Below are 24,962 nucleotides of genomic sequence, written 5' to 3' on the forward strand. Positions count from 1 at the left end.
TTCATTCTTAGTTCCACTTTCATAAAAGAACGAACGTCCAGCCCTCTTTGTAATAGAGGACGAACGTTAATACAATACCAAGAAGGTTCGTTCACGAATGGAATAAAACCAATACAGGTTATTAGACGGACTTCATATTAACTTGACTCAGTTAGATGAACTGAATCTAGTACGATCTGGAAATTACTTAGAATAATTTAAGTTCAATAACTCTAGAACGAATCCAATGGATAGATACGTCACAAACTGGTTTAGATAAATAAACCGAACACGAGGTAGTTTAGGAGACCAACCGCCAGTCAATGACCGAGCGCGAAAATAGGTATTTAATGAAGTTTTGAACGAACGTCACTGAAGTCTTGGACGAACGTTACTAGATCTATTGGACGAACGTTATTTAAATTTATGGACGAACGCTTATGGGAATTCAGGACAAACGCTATTTCAGTTCAGGACGAACGCTATTTCAATTCAGGACGAACGCTATTATAGCTCGTTTGCAATTTACAGAAAGAATGAGCGTTCGGTATAGGACCGAGCGCTACTTATCATTTACACTTTTAGGACGAGCGTTCGGTCTAAGACCGAGCGCCACTTAGGACGTACACTTTGGGTCGAGACCCATCGCTGATTCAAGATATTTGAAATAAGATTTTTCATAAATTAAAATGTTGAAATTTGATTTTGAACAATATGACTAAGTGTTTGAATATAGTCTCAGGCTTCTCAATTTCTCACACAATACTCAGGATATTTACGTTTGGCCGAACGCTCAAACGCAAGGTTAATATAAGAGGGCGTTCGTACTCGATTAGAATTCTTTCCAAATGAAAGGGTTCAGCTATTTCAAAGATGACCCTGAGAATAACGAACGGTCAAAGACCATTTCGATAACGATCGTTCTTTAACATAGAATTTCATATTCAGATTCATCTTACAGTAAATACATTTTTCATTATAAACTTTTAAACATTAAATTGCTCATATCATAGTACAAAATCCATACTTTTTCATACATCATCTCATCATACAGCTCATTTTCAATTTAATCAAACCATAGAACATTGCATCACTTTCATACATTATTTCAGAATCATATTCATATACCAAAAGTCCAATATCATAAATCATACTTCAAACATCACATAAACGCACATGCAGTACAGAAAATCATATGAATTAAATCTAATAAGCTTCCCTTACCTGGATTCAGTAGTGATCGTCCTAAATGAGTGGATCTTGATTCGTCTAAAAGAAGCTCTCTCAACGTTTCTCTTAAGCTCTCCAACTAAACTAACCAAAAGAAAATGAAGGGCTTAGTCTACACCGTTGCATGCAGCTGAATACAGTTTACAGGAACTCCAGAAACGAGCGTCCAAGTGAAACTTACCAGAACCGGAAGTTGTTCAGCTTAAAATGAAGCTCGCGGTGCAGGGAACGTTCCTACGGTGCTGAAACGTGAACGGAGAAAAGGGTGGTAAGTTGCAGAAGAGAGAAGGAGAAGGGTTCAAGAGAGAAGGAGGAGAAAATGAAGATTCTGAGTTTGGAAGGGGAGAAGGTGCGCGTAGAGAGTGGAAGCTCTTCCAAAAATTTTACTTTTGATCAAATCCCACTTCCAGACGAACGAACGTCTCTCTAGTTGACACCTGCACCCCACCATTCACTTCAGAAACTTCCACTTTGACAAGTGGCGCGCATGCATGACTCGGTGGTGGATTTTTAAATGCTCAGAACACGTGGCACGGTGCATTTATGGGAGCAGAGTGGTGACTCATTAGGAAAAATAAATGGGACGTGACATTTACTTTATTTTAAAATGTTAATGTCTTTTAGTATGATGAAATATATTAAAAATTTTATATCGGTTTTAAAATCTATTTTTTAAATTAATATAATTATTGTAAATATCTTAAAATATTATAAAATGTCTCTAATATATTAATAAATAATATCTTATTATATAACAACTTATTTATTTAATTAGGTCTTTAAAATATTATAAAAAATATCTTCAAAATATTTACAGTAAATATATTCTTAAAAAGTAACTTATTATTATATTCTCTTAAATTTTAAGATATTATGATATAATAATTAATTATTTAATATTTTTAAAATATTAGAATATAGGTTTAATGTCTATGTAGGTCCTTATTTTGGCCCAGAATCTCAATTAAGTCCCATTTCTTTTTGCCGTCTCAATTAGGTCCTCATTTTTGTAAAATTGTTGCAATTAAAGGTCTGCCGTCAAATTGGACAAACGGCCGTTTAATTGTACGTTACGTGGCATGGACAGTGTTTTCACTAATCACACGTGAAATTAAAAAAGAGTTTTGTTTTAAAAAATATGAGGTTAAATAAGTTTTGTTCAGATTAATTATATTGTTAATTAATCTCTGGAGCATTTATCTCCCTCATCCAAGCTTTTCTGATGTTCCATCATCATGTTGTGAGTAAAAGGTGTGTTACATTGAACTTAAACCAAACCCCGTTTCTGTCCACGAATATCAAGTAATAAGTCTTACCATCTCAGGAACACTTGAAATCAAGTTATCTGATAAGAAATTTGCATGAATGATGATAAACAATTTGCATGAATGATGGGACCCCTTCCAGTACTCATATCTCTAGTTCCCATCTAAGTCTAAAGCCACAAATGCTGCAATGATGTGGAAGATAATCAAATAATCCACTAATTATAGATGAATGGAATTCTCGTAACACTGCTTCAGGACACCGGTACAAGAACATACAGACGATGGCATGGTTGACTCATCATAAGCCACTTGGTTCAATCCCAATTCCTGACCTTTCCTAGATGAATCAAATCCCTAATTCCCGAATGAATCAATCTGCAGAGAAAACAGATGAATCAAATCCCTAATTTCAATTTAAAAAAAAACCCTAATCTGAAACTCAACCAAGAACGTGATCCCCACCACCCACGAGAACGGCCATTGAGATGCTGAAACGAACCCTTCCTCGTTGCACCACGAAGTGGACCGACCAACGTCCTCGTGCAGTCGCCGCGACCTTGCTGCTCCATCGATTTGTTATCGTCACGCCTCCGCTGCCCCTCTACAAGGTCTCTGCCTGTGCTCGAAAACACAGAATATTCTCTCCCCCAACGTTGAGTCTGTTTGCGTCAAAGGAGAAAGGGAAGAAGCTTCAAGCTTCTAGAGTTTTGCTTTTAACTGGAACAGAGAAGAGATGGGAAAGAGTTTTCCCTTACGCAACCCTGAGGCTGCACTTAAATTTTTACATTTTCTCCACTTTGCGCTTCCCTAAATCTGATTCAATCCAAATTTTTAATACAAAACTCTTTTTTAATTCCACGTGTGATTAGTGAAAACAATGTCCATGCCACGTAACGCACAACTAAACGGCCGTTTGTCCAATTTGACGGCAGGCCTTTAATTGCTACAATTTTACAAAAATAAGGACCCAATTGAGACGGCAAAAAGAAAGGGGGACTTAATTGAAATTCTGGACCAAAATAAGGACCTACAGAGACATTAAACCTAGAATATAATAATTGATTATCTACAAACTTAAAAACTAATTCAACAAAAAGTGAAAGTAACGTAATAATTCATATCTATATAAAATTAAAATAAATAATAATAATACAAATTTAAATTGCAAAAAAAGTTATAAATTAAATAAAATATAACAAAAAGATAACTGGTTTGTAATTTATAGATTAAAAACTTTTAAAATATTTTATCGTAATTTTAAATTTGTGAAACTAGTTTATATATTAATTAAATAACTAGTTTATTTACTTTAAAAATCTACTTTCAAAAGTCAGTTATGTTATAAGGTGAGATAATTTGATATGGAATGATAAAATGAAAGAAAAATAGAGGAAAAAAAAACAATAATTATGTTTAGTATTTGATATAAACATATAATAAATTAAGTTATGAAATATTGTAATTCTTAGATGGAGATATACTTGGAACTCGAGCAAGATTATTTTATTGGCTCTTGGACTAACATAATATTCCAGACAATTTATACATACAATGAAAAACTCTCAACTTTTTAAATTATAATGATATTTGTTCCTCATCCTAGCACGAATTATGACATTCAATTAGATGGATAATATAATTTGTAAAGGCGTGTTCTCAATTAAATAAATTTTAGAAACTCTTCATTCAATATAAATATTTCTTTCTTTCATTTTATTTTATCTATAATAATAAAAAAACCAATTTAATAAGATAAAATTTGTTTCAACTTATATTATATGTGAGATTTCAACACATCTCTTTTCACGATTTTAACATATTTTCTCAAACAGAATCAAGAATTCAAGTAATACAATAGATTAATATATCTTCTAAGAAATTTATAATAACTTTAATATTATATTAAAATATAAAAATTAAACCTAAATTAACCGTAAAATCAAATTAATAACTAAAATTTGTCTTTCCTCCATCCTATAACGGATTAAATTATAATTTCAAAAATATTTTTACTTAATTTAGAAAAATACTTAAATTAGCTTCATATAATAACGACATAATATATATATATATATATATATATATATATATATATATATATATATATATATATATATATATAATTTTTTTATGAGAAAAAAACAGTTTTTAGTTTATGTACTCAAAACTGTTTCTATTAAAATAGAAGAAACTGTATCTGTTAAAATCAAAAGAAGATAAGTTTGATAGATTTGATGAGAAGAGATTATTATTATTATGGTTAACTTTTAACAATACAACTAAAATTAATTATCTATAATAAAATATTTTAATAATAAAACCTAATTTGATTATCTTTTAAAACTCTATCTTAGCAGGAAAACTCTATAAAATAAACCCTTCTTCCTTCGTGTTTCACCTCACTCACGCAAAGCTCACACAAAGCGCATTGTGTTCCTACGTCGTTCTCTCCAATTCTGTGTTTTTTCGTTGTTTTCGAAAATGGTGAGCGCTTCAGTAGCTCGCAACATCGTCGGCATCATAGGTTCGTTTTCTTCTCTCTTCCAAAGCTGCAACTCCGAATTTTGCACAAGCATCTGCTTCTTAAAACGACTCTCTTTTTTTTTTTTTCTTTTTTTCTGTTCAACTTTTGATTTGCATCGTGGATCGGTCGCATTTCGCTTTGTTTGCGAGGGAGAAGTTGATTCTAACAAGGAGAACTTGAACTTCATGCATTTCAATTAATGCTTGCCAATTCTGCATAGTTTTGCATGACTTTTGTTGTTTAATCGATTTATGCATGAAAACTTTCTGGTTTATCTTATGCATAGTATTTATCTATAAGTGTTAGAGTATCTTAATTCTGTTATATACATATTTTTGCCAAAAAAAATAAAAAGTTTGTTGTGTTTACGTTCTAATGGAGTGTTTGCTTTTTCTCTGCAGGAAATATCATCTCCTTCGGCTTGTTCTTCTCACCAGCGTAATCAATCTTACTCTCTCTATACACATATTTTCTAAAAATTATAATATGTATAGTGGATTTTTTATTTATACAACTTTTTTATGAAAAATTACATATTATTTGAATGAATTGCAGCCCAACTTTCTATAAAATTATAAAGCAGAAGTCGGTGGAGGAGTTTAAGCCTGATCCCTACATCGCTACGGTATTGAACTGTGCGTTTTGGGTGTTCTATGGAATGCCATTTGTGCACCCAAACAGTCTTTTAGTGGTGACCATCAATTGCGTTGGACTTGTTTTCGAGTTCGTCTATCTTGCCATATTTTTCATCTATGCAACCAATAAAGGACGGGTGCGTATGCTTCCTCCTTCTTGTACTTTTTCTATAATGAATTTCTCCCGTTTTAGAAAATAAACTCAATTACTTTTGAAGTCCCAAGATCGACTTGTTTAACTATCACTCATTCATGCTTATGTTTCTCACTGTCTCTTCCCTTACTTCAGAAAAAGGTGTCGATTTTACTTCTGATCGAGGCTATTTTCTTCGCTGCAATCATTCTTATAACAATGCTGGTACTGCATGGCACTACACGAAGATCGTTGATTGTTGGTATCATCTGCGATGTCTTCAACGTGATGATGTATGTCTCTCCTCTTACAATCATGGTAAGTCTTCTATTTCTGCAAATTTACGTCATCATGAGAAGTTCATTTTCCTTTCCAAAACTTATAATGGTGCTGGTATATATAAATAATGATCAGGCTAAGGTTATCAAAACGAAGAGCGTGAAATACATGCCATTCTGGCTCTCTCTGGCGAACTTCCTTAATGGTGTGTGCTGGACCACATATGCTCTTATCCACCCCTTCGACATCTATGTTCTGGTAATTAGTTCGTTACTTTGCTTTTTCTTTTTTGTTGTTCTTGAATGAAATAATGTTTTGACCATTGTGTGTTCATTCATTGTTGCAGATCAGTAACAGCATTGGCGCAGTCTCAGGACTGGTTCAGCTCATCTTGTATGCTTTCTACTTCTGCAGAGGAGAAAACAATGATGATGGTGATCAGCACAACTCAACTGAGGTTCAACTCTCCGAACGCCCTCGAGATGTTGAAGCTTGATTTTTTCATTTTCATTCATATATTTTATAATCATAAATCTTGAGTAATTTCGTTTGAGTCTTTATTTTTAATTATTTTCTGGTATTAGTGGCTTGGCCATTAGTTTTTCTATTTTTATTATGTAGTACACGGGCAGGTTGTTTTTATTTTTTATTTATTTATTTTTAAATATAAAAATTTACTTTTTTTATGATTATTTTATTCTTATAATATTAATTATCCAACCATTATTCATGTAAAAAATGCATTACTCTCATATATATGCAAAGGTGTTCGTCAACTTTTTTCGCAATCTTTTATGCCCAATATATCCAAGCTTGACATCTTGTTTGCTTTTAAAATGTAAAGATCAATTAGTTCATGTTTATCTATAATTAGAGAGACTAATTTTTATTATTTTGAAAATTCGCAATAAATGAGTAAATAAAGTAATTACTTTTTAAAAGAAATAATTCTTTCAGTAATAGAACGTAATACTGGATGATTTTATCGACTATCATAGTTAACTAATTAATTCATAATAAGGTCCGAAAAATAATAGTGGTGTTTAATCTTTTAAACAATCCACATTTTGTTTAATTTTTAAAAATAGGCACATATTTTTTATATTTATGATAAAATAACAATTAAATTTATCTATTTTTTAAATACAAATTTTGTAACATTTCAAATTTATAAGATAATATTTTTCAATACAGTATTTTAATCACAACATCATTATTATTAGGTAATATAATTACTTTATTATATTATTAGTATTTTATTGTGCAATTCTTAATTTATAATAGATAAAACAATATTGATTGATATAAAAAATAAATAAAAGTATGCACTTACCTATACTAACTTATAACTAAATAAAATTTAAAATTTAATTACAAAACAGGTTCGGTTATAACGAAAATAACACTGGCAATTTCTTTTATAAAATAGGAGACATTTACAACAAGAAAATTATTAAATAATAATCAATTTAATTAGTCACTATATTTAGTAATTTATATATTATTTTATACATTAAAAAGTTAATGATATCTAAAATAATATGTATTATAATTGATTCGACGAAGTAGAATATGTTAAAAGATGAGTTTAGATATTAATTCACAAATATAATTTTGTATTCATAATATATTATATTAGATATAATAATTTTTCTTTCATAAAATGATTATTTAAGTATAAAAATGGATTGTTACTTAATTTTTTGTAGTAATTATTTTCTCGTGTATAGTCAAGAAAAAGATTTAAGAAAAAGAACTTTTTTGAGAGTAACTAATGAGATGATTAAAAACTCATATTTTAGAATTGAATTAATAGTGATTTAAAAATTGAGAGACTCGAGTATTTTAATATTAAAAGGGGTTTATATAAATAAGAAGTTTATAAATGAATTTTATTATTTTAAAACATACTATCTTTCTAGAAATCGCTTTTCTAGATTTTTCTGCCTTCTTTATAGGAGTTTTGCCCTGATTGAAGATTTGAGATCATAGGTGTGATCCTCGTAATGAGTTCTTCAATATGGACCGATCAATTTTTATAATGGTATAAGTCGAGTTTTCTGTCTTTATTCATTGTTAATCTATTTTCGTCTTGTATGTGGGTTTTTCTTGCTTCCATGTGCTCTTTGAATATGATTTTTTGTTGATTAGTGATCACAATATATGTCTTGATCGTTCTTGTGATATTTCTATGTATAGATAAAACATCTTGTGGTGTGGAGAGTGTTTTGGTGTTTGAGCCGTCTAGAGTTGTTTTCATAGGCGAGAGAGCTACAACTTTTGTTTTTAATTGATTGCTTGAAACTAATTTTGTGTGTATTGTGAATTTGTGTTGTTCTAATTCAGTTGCTATGATTAATAGAGTGCCATAATGGGTTTTGTCATTACAATAGTTGAAAGTTCCATTTTGAAAGTGGAATAGCATTGTTATGGACATTATTCTCCACAAACCAAAATCAGTAAACGAAGCATGATGTTATAAGGGTGGTTGTGAATAAGGTGACCAAGAGTATTCACTTATTGTCAATGTGTTAGAAGTCGTGTGTGATCAAGTCAGTTGAGTGGTACATCAAGGAGAGAATAAGGTGGTGTGAAGTGTTAACTAGCATGCTTTAGATTGAGACCTAAGGGTATCTTTAGATTTTGGTGAAACCTAAAAGAGGTAGTTAAAAGCATATGAAAGATGAGGTTAGTGTATCAAATATAAACAATCAGGCAGAAATAAAAGATGATTCAAGTTGTAGATTTGAGGTTGAGAATGTGTTTTTATAAGTGGTGGTTGGGCCAATCGATATTGTTGAACACCATATCACATAGGTATGGTTTCAATTAGTTAAGGTTGAGAACGGTAAGTCAAACAAGTCTAGGTGGTTGTAATAAGATAAATGAGGAGAGTATGTTCTTATCTTCTACCTGAGGACCAAAATTTATCTTATTGTAGAGAATGTGAAGAGTTAGTAAATGATATATTAAAATTAATAATAATTTAAAAATACTGAGACTCAGATATTTTAATATTAAAAATATTTTATATAAATAAGAAGTTTATAAAGAAGTTTCATTATTTAAAATACATTATCTCTCTAAAAATCACATTTCTAAAGTTTATTGACTTCTCTGTGAAAGATGCGAAGCTTCGAGAATAATCTTACTGTAGTAAAATCACCTTGACAGAGACCATAGAAAGAACCCATTAGCATTGTGCGGAAAATTAGTACTAATAACAAGTATTGAATGGTTGCTCAATTGTGGGTTGAAATACTCTAGATTTCTAAATGTACTGAATGGCATTATTATTTTGATTGTAATTGTTATGTGTCTCTTAATTGATATTACAAGATATGGTGTTGGTTTGATTCACTTTTGGACAAATGTAAGTTTATAGTTCTTGAAAAAGGATGAAATTTATTTCTGCTATTCAAAGCAGTCATCTTTTGTGAATCAACATCTTATGTGTTTTTTATGAGCATAAGGTCTTGGGTATTACTTCTATCCAACATTAGTTTTTGTTTATTTGTTATGATATATGAATGTAATGTAATGATTTCAAATTTCTGGGGCACTGAGCAATATGTTCATATGGCTGTACTGGAACATCTGCATCTTTTTGGACTGAAATTATTTTAGCTTTATGTAATTGCATAAAATTTTAGAAACCCTTTATCAACTTATGTTATATCATAGTTAATTAGAAAACTCTTACTTAGAACTTTATTCAATTCATCTATCTTGTTTTTATTGAATCGATAAATAAGTTTAATTAGTATTTTTTTAAGTTTTGTTTTTATTGAATCGATAAGTTTAATTAGTATTTTTTTAAGCTTGTTTTTATTGAATCGATAAGTAAGTTTAATTAGTATTTTTTTAAGCTTGCGTTCTATCTATATTTTGATGGTTTTATTCAATGAGGGGAAAAATCTATGTATGCTTGTTGTTGGATTGATTATGTGAGGGATGGATATGTTATGGCGTTGCCATTCCCCAACCTCTACAACAATGCATTTGCTGTGATTGTAGTTTCATCTTCTCTGTGAGTGTATTATATTTAAAAAATATAATACACTATGAGAGTATTATTTGATATCAATTTCATTTATTATATTTAAAACTAAAATTATTGTCATATCACCTAAATTTATTACATGATTAGATTAATAATAATAATTACAACAATATAATTTAATTTTCATTGTATTTTATTACATAATAATTTCACTACCTTATATATATTTATATACAAAAATGAAAACAATTATTAACTAGAAAAAATAAACAACCCATGCGTAAACTAATTCTTTTATATATTCAACCTAAACTAAAACAGTTCAGTCAAAATCTAAACTAGTGTGGTTTAAGCAATTAAGTGTTTTATCTTTCAATGGCTTTCTATATATCTATATATCCTATATATCTATATCTATATCTATATATTTATATATATTTTATTTGGAAAACTTTGTTTACATATTTTCAAAATTTACATTTGGTGTGTATTTTCAAATGTATGTAAAGCAAGTGTTACACTTTTGTTAATATGTTTTTTTAAGTTGGTGTGATTAATTTTTTAAGTCATGATAATATTTTTCAGGTTTAGGTTTTTCTTATACAACTTTCGAAAATTATTTTAAAGTTAAAATTTCAAAAATAAAAGAAAATTTGTTTGTTATTTAACTTAAAGTTTTTCTTTTCTTAAAAGCTCGTTTTAATTCAAAAGTCCTACTGTATTATCCCACAATGATTAGTTTATAGTTATGAGAAGGAGACAAGGATTATAGCTAATTTCCAAACAATAATTTTAATTAAATTTTTACTCAAAATTTTAATTTCTCTGAGTTCTACTTTAATTATTTACCTAACTTTTCAAGAAAAAAAAAGTTGGGGGAAGAGGGGGTGTGGGGTTAATTTAAATGCTTACCTAACTTTTCAAGAAAAGTAAAGAAAGAATAAAATCGATGTGTTCAATTAGCATTTGAAAAAAAAATGCATAAACAAGTAGTGCATATTTTGAATTATTTTCTTATTTTGGAAAATTATAAAAGTATTATAATTTTTAAATTTTAAAAACATTAAACGTATTAATTCAAGACATATAATTTTCATTGAAAAAACGTCAATTTTCATTGATTGTTAAATACTATAAAAAAAACATAATATGATCAAATAACAACACTTTTATATACAAAATTCATTTAAAATATTTTGAAGTTTAAGTTAAATATATTTTAAAAAAATACTTATTATTATATGGATCTACATTTGACCTCTTAAACATTGTACAAACTTTACCAAGTTTATGCTATTTAATAATAGATGTAAGGCAAAAAACAAAAACTAATAAAACTCAAATATATATATATATATATATATATATATATATATATATAATATATTGGTAAAATAAAAATGAGATAACTCCTTATAAATGTTAAAAATAACGAAAGACAATGAAGTTCACTAGTTTAATTTATAGCATGGCAAATATAGTTTTAGACCTAATTATTAAGATTTTCTCTACTTTGAAGGTAATATGTGGATTGGATTTCTATTTTTAAAAAGGTTTTAATTTTGTTTCAAATTTGTTAATATATATCAATCAAGTTTTAAGCATTAGTATTTCAAAAATGGTGTTAAGAGTGTGGTGATGTGGCAAAAGGACAATTATATGTATCAAAATTTGTAATTGTAGAATGGAAAGGTGGAAAGGTTCACAAGATATCCAAAGAGTTCGACTAAGAGCATGGAGAATTCAAACACTTTGGCAAAACATCAAATAACTTGATTAAGTACATGTAGAAGTCACATAACTCAATAAGACATTAGGAGAGTTCAGTAAAGTATATGGAGAAGTCACATAGTTCGACAAAACATAAGGAGAGCTAGGTAAAATGCATGGAAAAGTCACATACCTCAATAAGTCATCCGAAGAGCTCAGTAAAGTGCATGAAAAAGTCAAATAACTCGATCAGAAATTCAAAGAGTTCAACAAGTGAGACTGAGCTATCTAGACTTTTCGTCGAATTATCCAGTTTTATATACACCTTATCAAGTTGACTGGACTTTCCACTAAACTATCTAACTTCTTAATGCACCTTACCAAACTCTAAGAATTTCTTGCTGAATTTTCCTTATATATCCGAATTACTTTAGTTCTTCATACACTTAATTAAGCTTATATGATATCTTGCTAAATTATATTACTTCTATATATTATATATAGTTAATCTCTTTAATTCAAATTATATTAAATTTTTAATCAATATCATAAATATTTCAATAATACATGTTATTAAAATCCATTCAAAATATTTTTGAATCCATAACACAATTATATATATATATATATATATATATATAATTTCCAAACAATAATTTTAGTTACATTTTTCTCAAAATCATTCTTCTTTTTCTTAAATAAAACTGCCGTCTTTAAATTGTCAGAGTTCTTCTTTAAATATTTACCTAACTTTTCAAGAAGAGTGAAGAAAAAATGAAATGGATGAACTGAATTAGCATTTAAAAAAACTTCATAAACAAGTGGCGCATTTTTAAATTTTTTTCTAAAGAAATTAAATATTTTTTGGAAAATATAAAATAATATATTTAAAATTTTTAACTTAAAAAGTTGTACATATTAATTCAATACAAAAGAAAACTTAAATGAAAAAAAAATCAATTTTCATTGATTGTCTGGGTCAAATACTATAAAAAAAAGTTAACGTTCAATTTTTTTTATCAAATAACAGATTACTTCTATGTACAAAAATCATTTAAAATATTTTGAAATTTAAGTTAATTACACTGTTTTTAAAAAAAATAATATATATTTATGTGAAAGGAAATGTTTCCTTTGCAAGGGACCCAATGCTATGTTATCTTATCCAAAGCAGGATCAAGATGAATGGATGATGGATTTCACTCAAAAGTGACCCTTTTTGCAACCATCCCTTATACAACTCAAACCTCAAAGTTTGCCTAAAACCTTATCAAACTAACTAGTTTTCATTGTTTGTCTCTTTCTCTCCAATTTTGTGTCACATGAAATTTGTTCTCTGAAGTTTTTGTTGGCATAATTTCAATGGCAGCCATTATCCCCTGCCACTACTGTGTTTCCCTCACTCCCAAATGGTTCAATTCCAACACCACACATTCTGGGCGTTTGTCCTACCCACTTCGAGGACTCCGAGGTTTCAATGCTCGTTGCTCTAACCAACCATCCCATCATTCTGAAGTTCGCAACAACCATGTAAGTCTCTTAAAAATTTTATCTTGTCACTGTAGATGCTCATTGTTTCTCATGAATGGTGATTATGCTCATTTGGGATGGAGATGCGGTGGGTACCCAATCAGCATTTTACTCTTCTAGTTCATCTCATGTTGAATACAATTATTATTATTATTATTTTTAAAAAGGAAAATTGTAGAAGTGAATTTCACAAGGGAAAAAGAGTGTAAGTTCTATAATTATAGTTTGAAAGATAATCCTCTAAAAGGCACTGAGAGTGCTCTAATGGTAAGCAGTTTAAAAGGTTTAACTTTCTCTGCTGCTCTTATACCTGGGAAGGTGGATATTTGGGATTTGCATTTGCCCCAAAATGCACTTAGGTTAAATCAAGCATTGTTAGAAAAATAATAGTGTTTTTTCAACTAGTTAATCACTTTGCCCAACTCTTTATTCTACAGTGGTAATTATATATACTGAATATTTGGGAATATATGTTTTGATAAATTTCTAAGTTGTTATCTGTTTGAACTTCTTTTCCTTTTCTGTTCTTTTCAATTAGAAGGAGTTTATGTACTTTATTTGTTTTCTCTCGACCTTGTGTTCTTATGTTTGCAATTTAGATTGCTGCAATGTGGGATTACAGCCGCAAAGCTTATTGTGTTGTATTTTGGTGCAGAATGAGAAGCCATTTTCCTTCAAGAAGTGTGCTATATCTATAGCGCTGGCTGTTGGGTTAATAACAGGAGTTCCTACATTGGGGTGGCCTACCAATGCTCAAGCAGCGAACTCTGTGTTCTCTGATCTGTCTGTTTTGATATCTGGACCACCAATTAAGGACCCTGGGGCATTGTTGAGATATGCTCTTCCTATTGATAATAAGGCCATTAGAGAAGTACAAAAGCCACTTGAAGATATCACAGAGAGTCTCAAGATTGCTGGAGTCAAGGCACTTGACTCTGTGGAAAGAGTAAGACATAAGATTTAAAGATTCTTATTCTTCAATCTGTAGCAGTGTATTGTGTATGCAGCTTGTGCTTGGGATTTTGTGTTTCATTTCCCTTAGGGGTAGAAGCTGATTAACTTTACATGGAATGTAGAATGTGAGACAGGCATCTCGAGCTCTCAAGCAAGGGAAGACTTTAATCGTATCGGGTTTAGCTGAGTCAAAGAAAGAACATGGAGTTGAATTGCTTAGTAAGCTGGAAGCTGGCATAGATGAACTTGAACTGATAGTACAGGATAGGAATCGAGATGCAGTTGCACCAAAGCAAAAAGAGCTTCTTCAATATGTTGGAGGGTAAGCATCTCGATTAAGAAATCACTTATATAAACCACACAAAGACCTTTATCCTTCCATACGCAACAATAAGAACAGGATATTTTTTTCTTCTTCCTTGGAATAAATGAAAGACAGATTGGTGGATTGCTTAAATGTTTTCACTCTGTCATGATGCATTTCTTTAAGTTTCTATTCTATCTACTTGTCATTAAGAATCTGAGACTCTGCAATTATTAGCACTGCAGAAAAATGCATAGGCGTGTGCTATATGACAATATAAAGCACTTCATGTTCCTTAATCTGATCATAGGAACTGACAGAAACAAGGGTTAGTTGCTTCAATGATACAAGTCGGCTTTACCTTAAACCTATGGGGCAAAGCAATTTAACCTTGCCATACATCAATGTAATAAGAGAGCCGAATTATTTGTACAACCAGTAGATCACCACTTGTCCTGGTTATGTATATCCTAACCGTGCCTAAAATCCGAAGGTCTGACTAACTACTGTACTGCTGCGAAGTGTCATGTTTAGTTAGTCAGGTAGCCATTGAAAAACATTCATTTGGACAACCTGATATTGCATACTAGATTTGCAACCATATTAGCACGACCCTTCTAGATTGATTTGGTTGTAAACCTGCTAAGTTTGATCTGTTTTGAGTGGGCGGAATCCAAACTCAGTCCAATTTAACTAACAGGCTTTCCTAGGCCTCTGGTAACATGGCTTTATCAGATGTTGGCAAAAATTGAATCCTCCTCATACCAGTGGAAAATTGAGGAGGACTTAGAAAATTAACCTTCTTGAGAAAGACTTTTCTCATATAGAACCTTTCATTGACTGCAGCTGAGATGTTCCTGGGGCATTGCATTTCTGCAGTGTTGAAGAAGACATGGTTGATGGCTTCCCATTTGAAGTGCCCGAGGAATACCAAAATATGCCCTTATTGAAGGGGAGAGCAGCAGTGGATATGAAGGTCAAGATAAAAGACAATCCAAATCTGGAAGAATGCGTTTTCCACATTGTTCTTGATGGTTACAATGCCCCTGTAACTTCTGGAAATTTTGTTGACTTAGTTCAGAGGCACTTCTACGATGGCATGGAAATCCAGAGAGGTAACAAATACTATTTTTATTGGACATGTATTTTTGCTTGTGTTTTCCTTTTTAGCTATAGCTGGTTTGGTAAATAATGTTTTAGGCCTTCTCTAGCTATGTTTTAGAAATAAGTAGTAGGTACACCAGTTTCTCTCATTGAACAACAGGAAATGACAAGGAAGGATGTATACATACATATTATTAATTCTTTATGAGAATGAATTGGCTGGATTTTATCTTATGTGATGGTAGCTGAATGATCTTGATATCTATAATTTTGTATGGGTCTGTTTGGACAAAATTCTGCGTAAAAACTTCTAAGAGAAAAAACAATAAAAAGAAAATATGAAATGAGCTTTGTTGTAAACTAAAATTAGTCTATGTATGAGCTCAATTTGTAGAAACTCTCTCGTATAGTTTAAATTCACCAAGATAGTCTTAATTTTATTTTTTCAAATTTATACTTTGGGCAGCGGATGGTTTTGTGGTCCAAACTGGTGATCCTGAAGGCCCTGCTGAGGGTTTCATTGATCCAAGTACAGAGAAAACCAGGACAATACCATTAGAAATTACGGTGAATGGAGAAAAGGCACCTGTTTATGAGGCAACTTTAGAGGTAATCTTCAGCTGTTTATCACTCTTGCGGCATGTGTACTTTTGTGCATTTCTATCAAAGACCTCATTGTATGATCAGAAGAAATAAGTGCTCTTTAATAGTATTAGTTTCTTGCATGAAGTTTCACTTTGTAACTTGATTTTGTACTGCCAAACATGTTCCTCTAACCGTCTCAAGGTTGAAAACTTTCTTATTTGCTGGTTGCAATAATCTGTTTGAACAGGAGCTTGGTTTATACAAGGCTCAAACAAAGCTTCCATTTAATGCTTTCGGTACAATGGCAATGGCAAGAGATGTGAGAATCTAGTCTTTGACATGGCTGTTCTTTAAGCATGCTAATATTCTTTTCTTGCTTTTACTTACTCCTTTTATTTTGTTGAATAGGAATTTGAGAACAACTCTGCCTCTAGCCAGATATTTTGGCTATTGAAAGAGAGTGAGCTAACTCCTAGTAATGCCAATATATTGGATGGTCGGTATGCTGTCTTTGGATATGTAACAGAAAACGAGGATTACTTGGCAGACCTCAAAGTTGGTGATGTCATAGAATCTATTCAAGTAGTTTCTGGCCTTGATAATTTGGTGAATCCAAGCTACAAGATTGCTGGCTAGTGAACTTTCTAAGCTTTTGCTACAAATACCACATGAGTGTTTGTTGTCACTTGCTTCAAGGCTATTCAGGAGTTCAGGCTACTACAGTGGAAAGTTTACTCCCTTAAGTTTCTCACTGTTATCAGAAAAGCAAATTTTCATTTTACTAGAACCTAGTATTCAGTTAAACAGCTTGAGAATTTATTATGCTTTAAAACTATTCACCACCCCGGCTTGTAACTTTCATTCCACCAATTCATCAATAAAATTATGATTGTTCAATGAGGAAGTTGTGGGCCATTCTCATGCAGTTTCGGGCATTCATCTGAAACTATTCAGGTCTGTGGAGAATTGTTTTATTTGTCTCTTCGAACACAAACATCAACTATGAAAGGATCGACACTCGTTATCATTTAAGCACAAGACCAAAAGCCTTGTCATGGTTATTTTTACCTGAGTAATGATGTTACATAACTATATCCATTTATAGAGAACTTCACATAATTCTTTGTACCATTACATCAATCATTAGACTTGGGCAATATTAAAAACTTATGCAACTCAACAATGGTGTTGGTGAATGGTTCTGTCTGAGTTTCTGTATAGTATTTTCCTTCTTTTATCTCGACTGAAATATCGATATATTATTTTCTGTCCGAAAGTGAAAATATTCTTCCACTATTTTTATGGGAATTTGTTTAAAATATTGAAGACAACACTGTACAATAACATTTTATCAAATATTCTCTTTCACACATTCATGCAAGGAAAAAAAAATCTTAAGGGAACAAAGCATCTTTCTTTGGTGGTGGATGCTGCATCATCCAACTTGTATTCCGAATTTTACACTGAGTATGTGAAGGTCATTGTTTTCCCAACAGTTTTCCTCCTCATCTCCAACATCAGAAATGGTCAAGAATGTGCAGTGGAGCTTCTCTCTTTGCTTATATTTATGCGATTTTCTATACCTGTCGTTGTGAGCTTCGACCATGGAAAGAATCTTGGAGCAGAAGTTGCTTCTAACATTTGAAATCAGACATATTTATGCAGTTCAAGCATGGCCTAGTGGGATGCAGAGCTGATTCAAAAGGGGTCCCCTTATTAGATGAACTTTCTTCTGAAGCTGTAACCCAAAAGAAGGTATACGGAACTTCCCTAATCTCTAGTTCTGTTGTTTTGCAAGGTAATAAATAAAGTGGAAGATATCATTAAGATAACAGAAACAGTTGTAGAACAAGAGAATTCTTCATGTACAGCTCAATCAAAATTTCTAAAGAAGGATCTTTTATACATAGCAGAGTTTCAGGGGAAGTGGTCCCATTGACGAATTAGATGACTAGTGTTACAGATAGTTTGAAGCAGAAACTTGATTTAAGAAGATGGTTAGCGTTAGATAATGTTTGTAAAAATTAGATCAACAGGTTTGCATTTAAGAATTAAAAACCTTTCCAATCTGAGGATTATAAGCGAACATCTGGAACTTCTTTCTTATCATATGGTCATAAACTGTTGATATATAGCTTACCATTCTGAAGGGAATCAGATATTCTCACATGAGATTCTTTACAATTAAAATATCATGTTAGATTATACCATTTAAGAATTAATTATATTGTTCCCGTTGCTCTTATTACTGGTGATGAACTCTAGTCCTTCATAAGTTCCTACACAAATTTATTGGTAAAAATAATTAACGACTACATTGTAAATTTTGAGGATTAGTAACATCTAGACAACATGTTTCTTGTCTCGTTCTGATTCTCTATAATAGAAATAAACTTGAAGTAGATAACTTCAATATACTTGTCAGCAAGTTACCACTTAAAATGTCAATTGGATAAACAAAAAGCTTCCTCAATCAAAACAGATACATCTTTTACAGCCAAATTGTATATTTATTCCATATATTATAGGTGTCTTTCTGCACATGAGCAGATCTTCCCAAAACAGATCACTTGTAGGCTCATAGGACATCAAATGACCCCTTAGGACTTTGATATTAGTGTTGGAACAATCCATGCTACTACTGTCAAGTGTACAACTTACATAGGAAATATTATAAAAATGGGTGCAATGAGGAGAGAGCACAATTAGCTTTACAAAAATTATAGCCCAACAAAGTAACAAGTAATTGCAGAGCTCATCATTAACCATGGCCTTCACAGTTTTTGTGTATGCATTCCATCCTGAGTCTTCCTTCCCTATTCCTTCAATGAAATAAAATACAAACTGATTTTCCAGAATGCTGTATATCATCCCTCCGTAATCGATTTCCTTGACAGTGAAAAATCTTTCAAGGTCCTCGATAGCTGCGAAAACATAAACAACCCTGAGGCTGATCAAGAGGGATCATACCTCCACCCTTTGAAGTGTCAATAGCTTCCAACATGGACACCACTTCATCCATTTCTGGCCTCTTGTCAGGATTAGCATCCCAGCATCTTTTCATCACATTTGCCAGAGAGCTAGGGCAACATCTTGGAATCTCCGGCCTCAGATTCTGAAGTTCCACAAAGATTCTAGTTAAAATAAAAACAGCTACTACGGATGCATAAACATCAGATATGATTGTTAGCAAATACTACCTCTTTCCCATAACTATATGATGTTTAAGGTTAAAGCACATGGATTAAGGAATGTATAATGGAAGTAAAAAAAATACTATATTTGACTTTGAACAAAAATGTCCTTATTTAAGATCATGAGAAAGAATTAGACTTTGAATTTTGAAAACATCAGTTGTTAGAGGTAAAAGTTAGTTTATGCTGCTGACAAAGTCACTTAATACACTTCATATACCTGCCGTACTACAGCTGATGTCACTTCGGAGAAGCTAAGGTCCGGATATGGCATGTCACAGCAGTATATCTCCCATAAGCATATGCCAAAACTGTACACGTCACACTTTCTATTGTATGGATTACCATTTAGAACCTGCTCAATTTCTTCAGGTAAGATTTTCATACATACAACATCTGTTACTATTCCAACAAAACATGGATTACTTATGCAAAACCAAGCTATTTATAATTGTAACATAAGCAGAATATATGCCAAGGTTTGTGTTTTTAAAAAGTGAACTGTCAATTACAGTTAAATGAATGACTCGTATTGAAGAGAGTCGTCATTAGAATACTTTCAGGAAAAAGTAAAACAGTGTCTGTGCTAGATGCTGTAAATATCTAAAGATTAGTGATATGCTGAAGTTCAAGATCTTATTAATTGAAAATGGGACCTTCTGACGTAGAGATTTTTTCCAGTACTATGTATCAAAACCAACATGGATATATACATAATTGATGGGTGAAATATAAAACAAAGGAATGCCTGACAAAAGTATGGACAACAGGATTGAACAATACAATGTCTTATTTTTCCAAAAAAAAAAGGTAAATATTTTAATCAAGAACTCGTTTTAGTGATTTTTCACTATATTTCTAAGAGCAGAATGATCATCTCAATTCTTTCACAATTAGTTAGACAACAGATTTGACCACATTTAACACGTTCAAGAGTTTCAAAAATTTGTGTATGCAGAGCCAAGAACTAGAAATTAATTAGTGTTTGAAACAAATCCCAAAAGTGCACAAGAGAGAGATGTTTTCAAAGGAATTGGAGCATATACCTCAGGAGCCATGTAACCAAGGGTTCCAGTTTCACCTGTCATGTCATGAGGATTGGAGGCCTCAATCCGAGCCACTCCAAAATCAGCTATTTTCAAGGTTCGTGTCTTGTCCAGAAGCATATTTTCTGTTTTAACATCTCTGTGGACAATCTTCTTTGTGTGGAGATAGCTCAACCTGTAAAGTAAATAATAAAGAGTTCTCAGGCTTAGGAAAAAAAAGCTTATTCCCTTGAGCTTATATGACACAGATAAGGCAAAAAGATTGGACCCTCTTGCAAGGTCAAGAGCCAGTTGAACAACCACTTTAAAAGCCAGCTTCCTTCTTCGGTTTTTAATAAGATAAGTCTTCAGAGCACCTCCAGGACAATATTCAACAACAACACAACAAACATTACTTGGCATGCCTATATGACCGTTTTCTGTTTGTAACTGTAGCTCTGATGTTCCCATTGTTGCCCCAATAAACTGCAAAACGGATTTGACAGTTAGATTGAATAAGAAGATTCTCCCATAAATGTTTGAAATTATATGAAAATTTCATGCATTACTTATGGGGGAACGTGAAGACCAGACCAAATTTCTGCCCTTTACACTTGCACAGGTTTTTCCCCTTGGTGGAGATCTTAATGCACCCACCCAACTACCACTTAATCCTTTTCCCATGCCCCAACATATTAGAGACAAAACAGAAAATAAATCTTAAGAGAATTTATTTGAGATTCTGACAATGTTGTAGTCCAAGAATGTTTTCCCACATTCCAGATTGAACATAGTCCAATATTAGCCTCAAGTAACACATTAAATCTCAAGATCTTCATCATCATTTATCTTCCCTCTTTCATTTTGTTCATCATCATTTGACTCAGTAGCATGTAACAGAATTTAAACCACCTGTTAAAAGAAGTTAACCGTCCCCGCGGCACAAGATAAAGGACAAACATGATTAAGGCGAAGTAAAAATGAAGGAGAAAATATTACCTTGGTTACATTAGGATGGTCAAGCTTGTGCCAAACAGCAACTTCTTGAGTAAACGCCGCTCTCAAAGAAGCTATTTCAGCATCTGATCGATGTCCCTCTTCTCCCCAGTCAAGGAGCTTAACTGAGAAAAACAAAATGGAAGATTGATTGCATGTTATGAAAGCAGCAGGAGATGCGCATTCACAAGTTAAACTGTTCATTCATCTAACAAGTATAGCATCCAGGAACTGTAAAAGATAATAAAGTTTAGCATATTGTTATTATCATGAAAATCATGAAAACTTAAAAAGGCATTGCCATCACTGATGATTTTACCTCTCACGAGAAGAGCTCCTGTAACTGGCTACCACTAGAAGAATAAGGGGCACAACAGTAATAACCAAGAACACAAGAAAGTTGAAAATGAAATAAACACTAAAGTTCATGCACATAACTGTCCGACAACTGGATCTTGTGAATTCCGGGGAAAACAAAAAGAAAAGGAGTAAAGGGTACTCAATCTTGTGAATCACGGATTGTGCAAATCCTGATACACAAAGTTTCAATGCTAGGCAGTTATGGCTAACCAAACACTATCAACTTGGATGCCTTCTCAAAGAACTTGAGGAAACAAAAAACAGTAGAACAGAGTCATGTCCAAGGAAAAGTTGTTGCTTGATTGCAAAGGTACAAGTAAAACAAAATCACAAGCAGGAACATGAAAAATAAAACTTAAGCAGTGGATCTGCGGACCAAATAATACATAACATTGAACAACTCTTTCAAACCCTTCATAACACTCCCATTTAAAGTTAAGCAAGACATCGTTGATAATGCACTTGTCTATCAAATGAAACCTTGATAATCACACAAAAGAAGGCCGAAAAACCAAAAATCCTACAGTTTGGGAGCATGTGCACATTATGCAAGTACACCTTAAAAGCACCAACTGCATGAACTTCCACAAGTGAATAAAACTTCCCCTTTGCACATTCGTGGTGTTAAACAATACAGTGCAACAAAAGGGAGGGAAAAACAAATCATGCATGTTTTTTTTCCTCTATCTTTCTAGACTCGGTCAGTTACATAATAAAACAAAGAGACAAACTTCAAATGAAAACTCAAAACACTTCAAGCTTGAGACCAAAACAAGATAGTGTACTACCTGCAACATCTTGTCCGTCATAAATCCCACGATGAACTGTGCCAAAAGTGCCACGGGCAATGACAGCCTTGATGACAAGCTTAGAGGGGTCAATCTCCCACTCTTGTCTGCTTCTTGTGGACCTTCCTTCAACCTCCTCTTCCTCCTTCTCCTTGTTCTTCTCCATAGTCCATGCTCTACTAAGATGCCTCTGAAGCTGCTCATCCAAGCTCTTCAGATCTATCTGATCCGCTCTCACATACCCTCCACTCTCACTCTTCTTCATCTCTCTCACCTCTTCTCTTCCTCCCCCACTCCAAAATAAAATTCACCACACCCCACTATGGACTTTGAACCTCGAGCCACTCAAAATCATCAAAAGATGCTAACTTTACGACCAAGTTCTGGTCTTGAACAAAATTTCCTTGGTGGGTCTCTCGTGTCTCTCCTCTTCTACTACTGTATGCTTATGCTGCCACTGCAGGTGCTGCTGCTGTTATACCTGTGGTGATGTTGAGGTCCTAAATATAACACTCTCTCACCCTTACTCTCTCACTCACTCTCTCTCTCTCTCTCTCTCTCTCAATCATCCATGTGGGCACATGGATTTTGCCTGAACACGACGTGTGTTTCTGCCCCACTTTGGTTCCCTCCGATTAACAAAACCTTCAACTTCTTCTAATTTATTGAAACCAAAGATCTCTTTCTGTGCGTCTCTGTGGCTCTCTCTTGTTTGGTGTGTCTTTGTTTTTCTGTTTCCTTTTTCATTTTCTTCTATTTTTATTTTTCATTGATGACATTCACGGTTGTTGCACCTTTTCATGTTCCCATCCCTTTCGGACAAGTTGTTTGGCTTCATCAATGGGTGATCATGCAAACAGTTAAAGGACTCACTTTGTCACAAAGGCAATTGTCTAACTTCCTTGTAATCATCATTCATTTTTGTAACATATCTATGTTTAGAGTTAGAGAATATTTTTCTTTCAACGCTAACGTATTTATTGAGACTTCTTAATACATACTCTTTCATGTACAAAAATAATGGAATTAAACTTTTCATTACATACTTACAAAATATAATAACTTTTCAACAAAAATCTCACTCTTTAGACTCCTATGCTAGATAAAATTGTGGCTTTGGTGAAAAATAAGAGTACATCCTAATCAAATATTGGAGATTAATTTTTTGAAATATTAAAATTTATTTTTAGGATGCACTTTTTTCTTGAATGGAAAATATTTGAAACTGATATACATTTGTTGAGAAACTTTTATTTTGATTTAAATGTAAATGTAATATTTTAAAACTATTTTAAAAATATTAATGTAAAAGTAATTACTCTTTTGGTAAAATAAATAATTAAAGCAAGAGATAATTTAAAAAAAATGCTTATAAAAAGATAAACAAAGATTAAAACAATACCTTATATTTAAAAAAATTGAAATTTCAATTTGTAATATTAAATTGTTAATCACATGTTTAATGTTTAATAAATATGATTTATTTGTCCACCATTGTAGGTAGCATCACTTAGATGAGTCCAACCCTTGATAGAATCAAATGATTTTTAATTTGGTGAAGGTGATGGTTTCATTAATTTACACTCTGACCATCATACAGGGACAAAACAGAGTTTTGCTTTTGTTTTTCCTTATTGTTTGTGACAGGTCGAATCAACATATAATATATCCAATATAAACAATAAGTCAGTAGCAGCAAAATTGTAGAGGAACCAATGGATTAGGTTCATGACAGAGAGAGGATGTTCATTTAATTATTAAAATAATTATTTAGGACTAGTTTCAAATTCAAAATGAGTTCTCTTACATTTTTCATGTTGTTTGATTTTATATGCTTAATTAATTGTTTGATGAGAGCCCGAAAATAGTTGAAAAATAACTATCTTTTTGCCTTTTTACTTGACACATAATCATAAAGAAAGCAAAGTGAGAAAACTATATATAATAAATAATATGATATAATAAAAAATATTGTTAATTGTGTTTTTAATTTGTAAATTATTATGTGTTTTTGGTTTTTTTTTCAAATTTTATTTTATTTAAGTTCATGTTCTTCATGTACCTTAACGGCTTATTTGGACTTCTTACCGAACTATTTGAGTTTTCCATGCACCTTGTCAACATATTTAGACTTTCCACCAAGTTATCTGAGTTTTTCATGCACCTTACCAGCCCACTAAACTATTTGAGTTCTCTTGCACCTTACCGACCTATTTGGATTTTCCACTAAGCTATCTGAATTTTTCATGCATCTTATGACTATATAGACTTCTAACTAAGTTAACCGAATGTCTGGTTGACATTGAAACACAATACATATATTTTAAACAGATTGAAAAAGTAACACACTATTTGCCACAT

General features: G+C 32.0%; 3 protein-coding genes across 4 annotated transcripts; 2 read left to right on the plus strand and 1 right to left on the minus strand.

Moving 5' to 3' along the window:
• The first annotated feature begins 4,958 nt into the window (after nt 1-4,958).
• Nucleotides 4,959-6,544, plus strand: LOC108344582 (bidirectional sugar transporter SWEET5). Its single transcript, XM_017583013.1, has 6 exons — nt 4,959-5,001; nt 5,403-5,439; nt 5,557-5,773; nt 5,926-6,087; nt 6,184-6,306; nt 6,395-6,544. The coding sequence occupies exons 1-6, from the start codon at nt 4,959-4,961 to the stop codon at nt 6,542-6,544; spliced, it is 732 nt and encodes a 243-aa protein (XP_017438502.1).
• Nucleotides 6,545-12,975: 6,431 nt separating this feature from the next.
• On the plus strand, nt 12,976-17,142 carry LOC108343684 (peptidyl-prolyl cis-trans isomerase CYP38, chloroplastic). The gene is made up of 7 exons (XM_017582008.2): nt 12,976-13,291; nt 13,947-14,237; nt 14,368-14,567; nt 15,429-15,664; nt 16,120-16,262; nt 16,486-16,557; nt 16,647-17,142. Exons 1-7 carry the CDS (start codon nt 13,124-13,126, stop codon nt 16,872-16,874), a joined length of 1,338 nt encoding a protein of 445 aa, XP_017437497.1. The 5' UTR covers nt 12,976-13,123; the 3' UTR covers nt 16,875-17,142.
• A 1,585-nt stretch (nt 17,143-18,727) lies between these two features.
• LOC108345870 (serine/threonine-protein kinase STY13) lies at nt 18,728-23,492 on the minus strand. Of its 2 annotated transcripts, XM_017584698.2 has the most exons (6): nt 22,602-23,488; nt 21,457-21,578; nt 20,747-20,943; nt 20,479-20,653; nt 19,653-19,787; nt 18,728-19,353 (listed from the first exon to the last, which is right to left on the minus strand). In XM_017584698.2, exons 1-6 carry the CDS (start codon nt 22,864-22,866, stop codon nt 19,147-19,149), a joined length of 1,101 nt encoding a protein of 366 aa, XP_017440187.1. In that variant the 5' UTR covers nt 22,867-23,488; the 3' UTR covers nt 18,728-19,146. The 2 variants fall into 2 exon arrangements, with proteins under 2 accessions (XP_017440187.1, XP_052723508.1); XM_052867548.1 differs by having other exon boundaries at nt 20,479-20,943; nt 22,602-23,492.
• Between the last annotated feature and the right edge of the window lie 1,470 nt (nt 23,493-24,962).

Source organism: Vigna angularis, chromosome 8, assembly GCF_016808095.1.
Source record: "Vigna angularis cultivar LongXiaoDou No.4 chromosome 8, ASM1680809v1, whole genome shotgun sequence".
In the NCBI taxonomy this organism is placed as follows: Eukaryota; Viridiplantae; Streptophyta; class Magnoliopsida; order Fabales; family Fabaceae; genus Vigna; species Vigna angularis.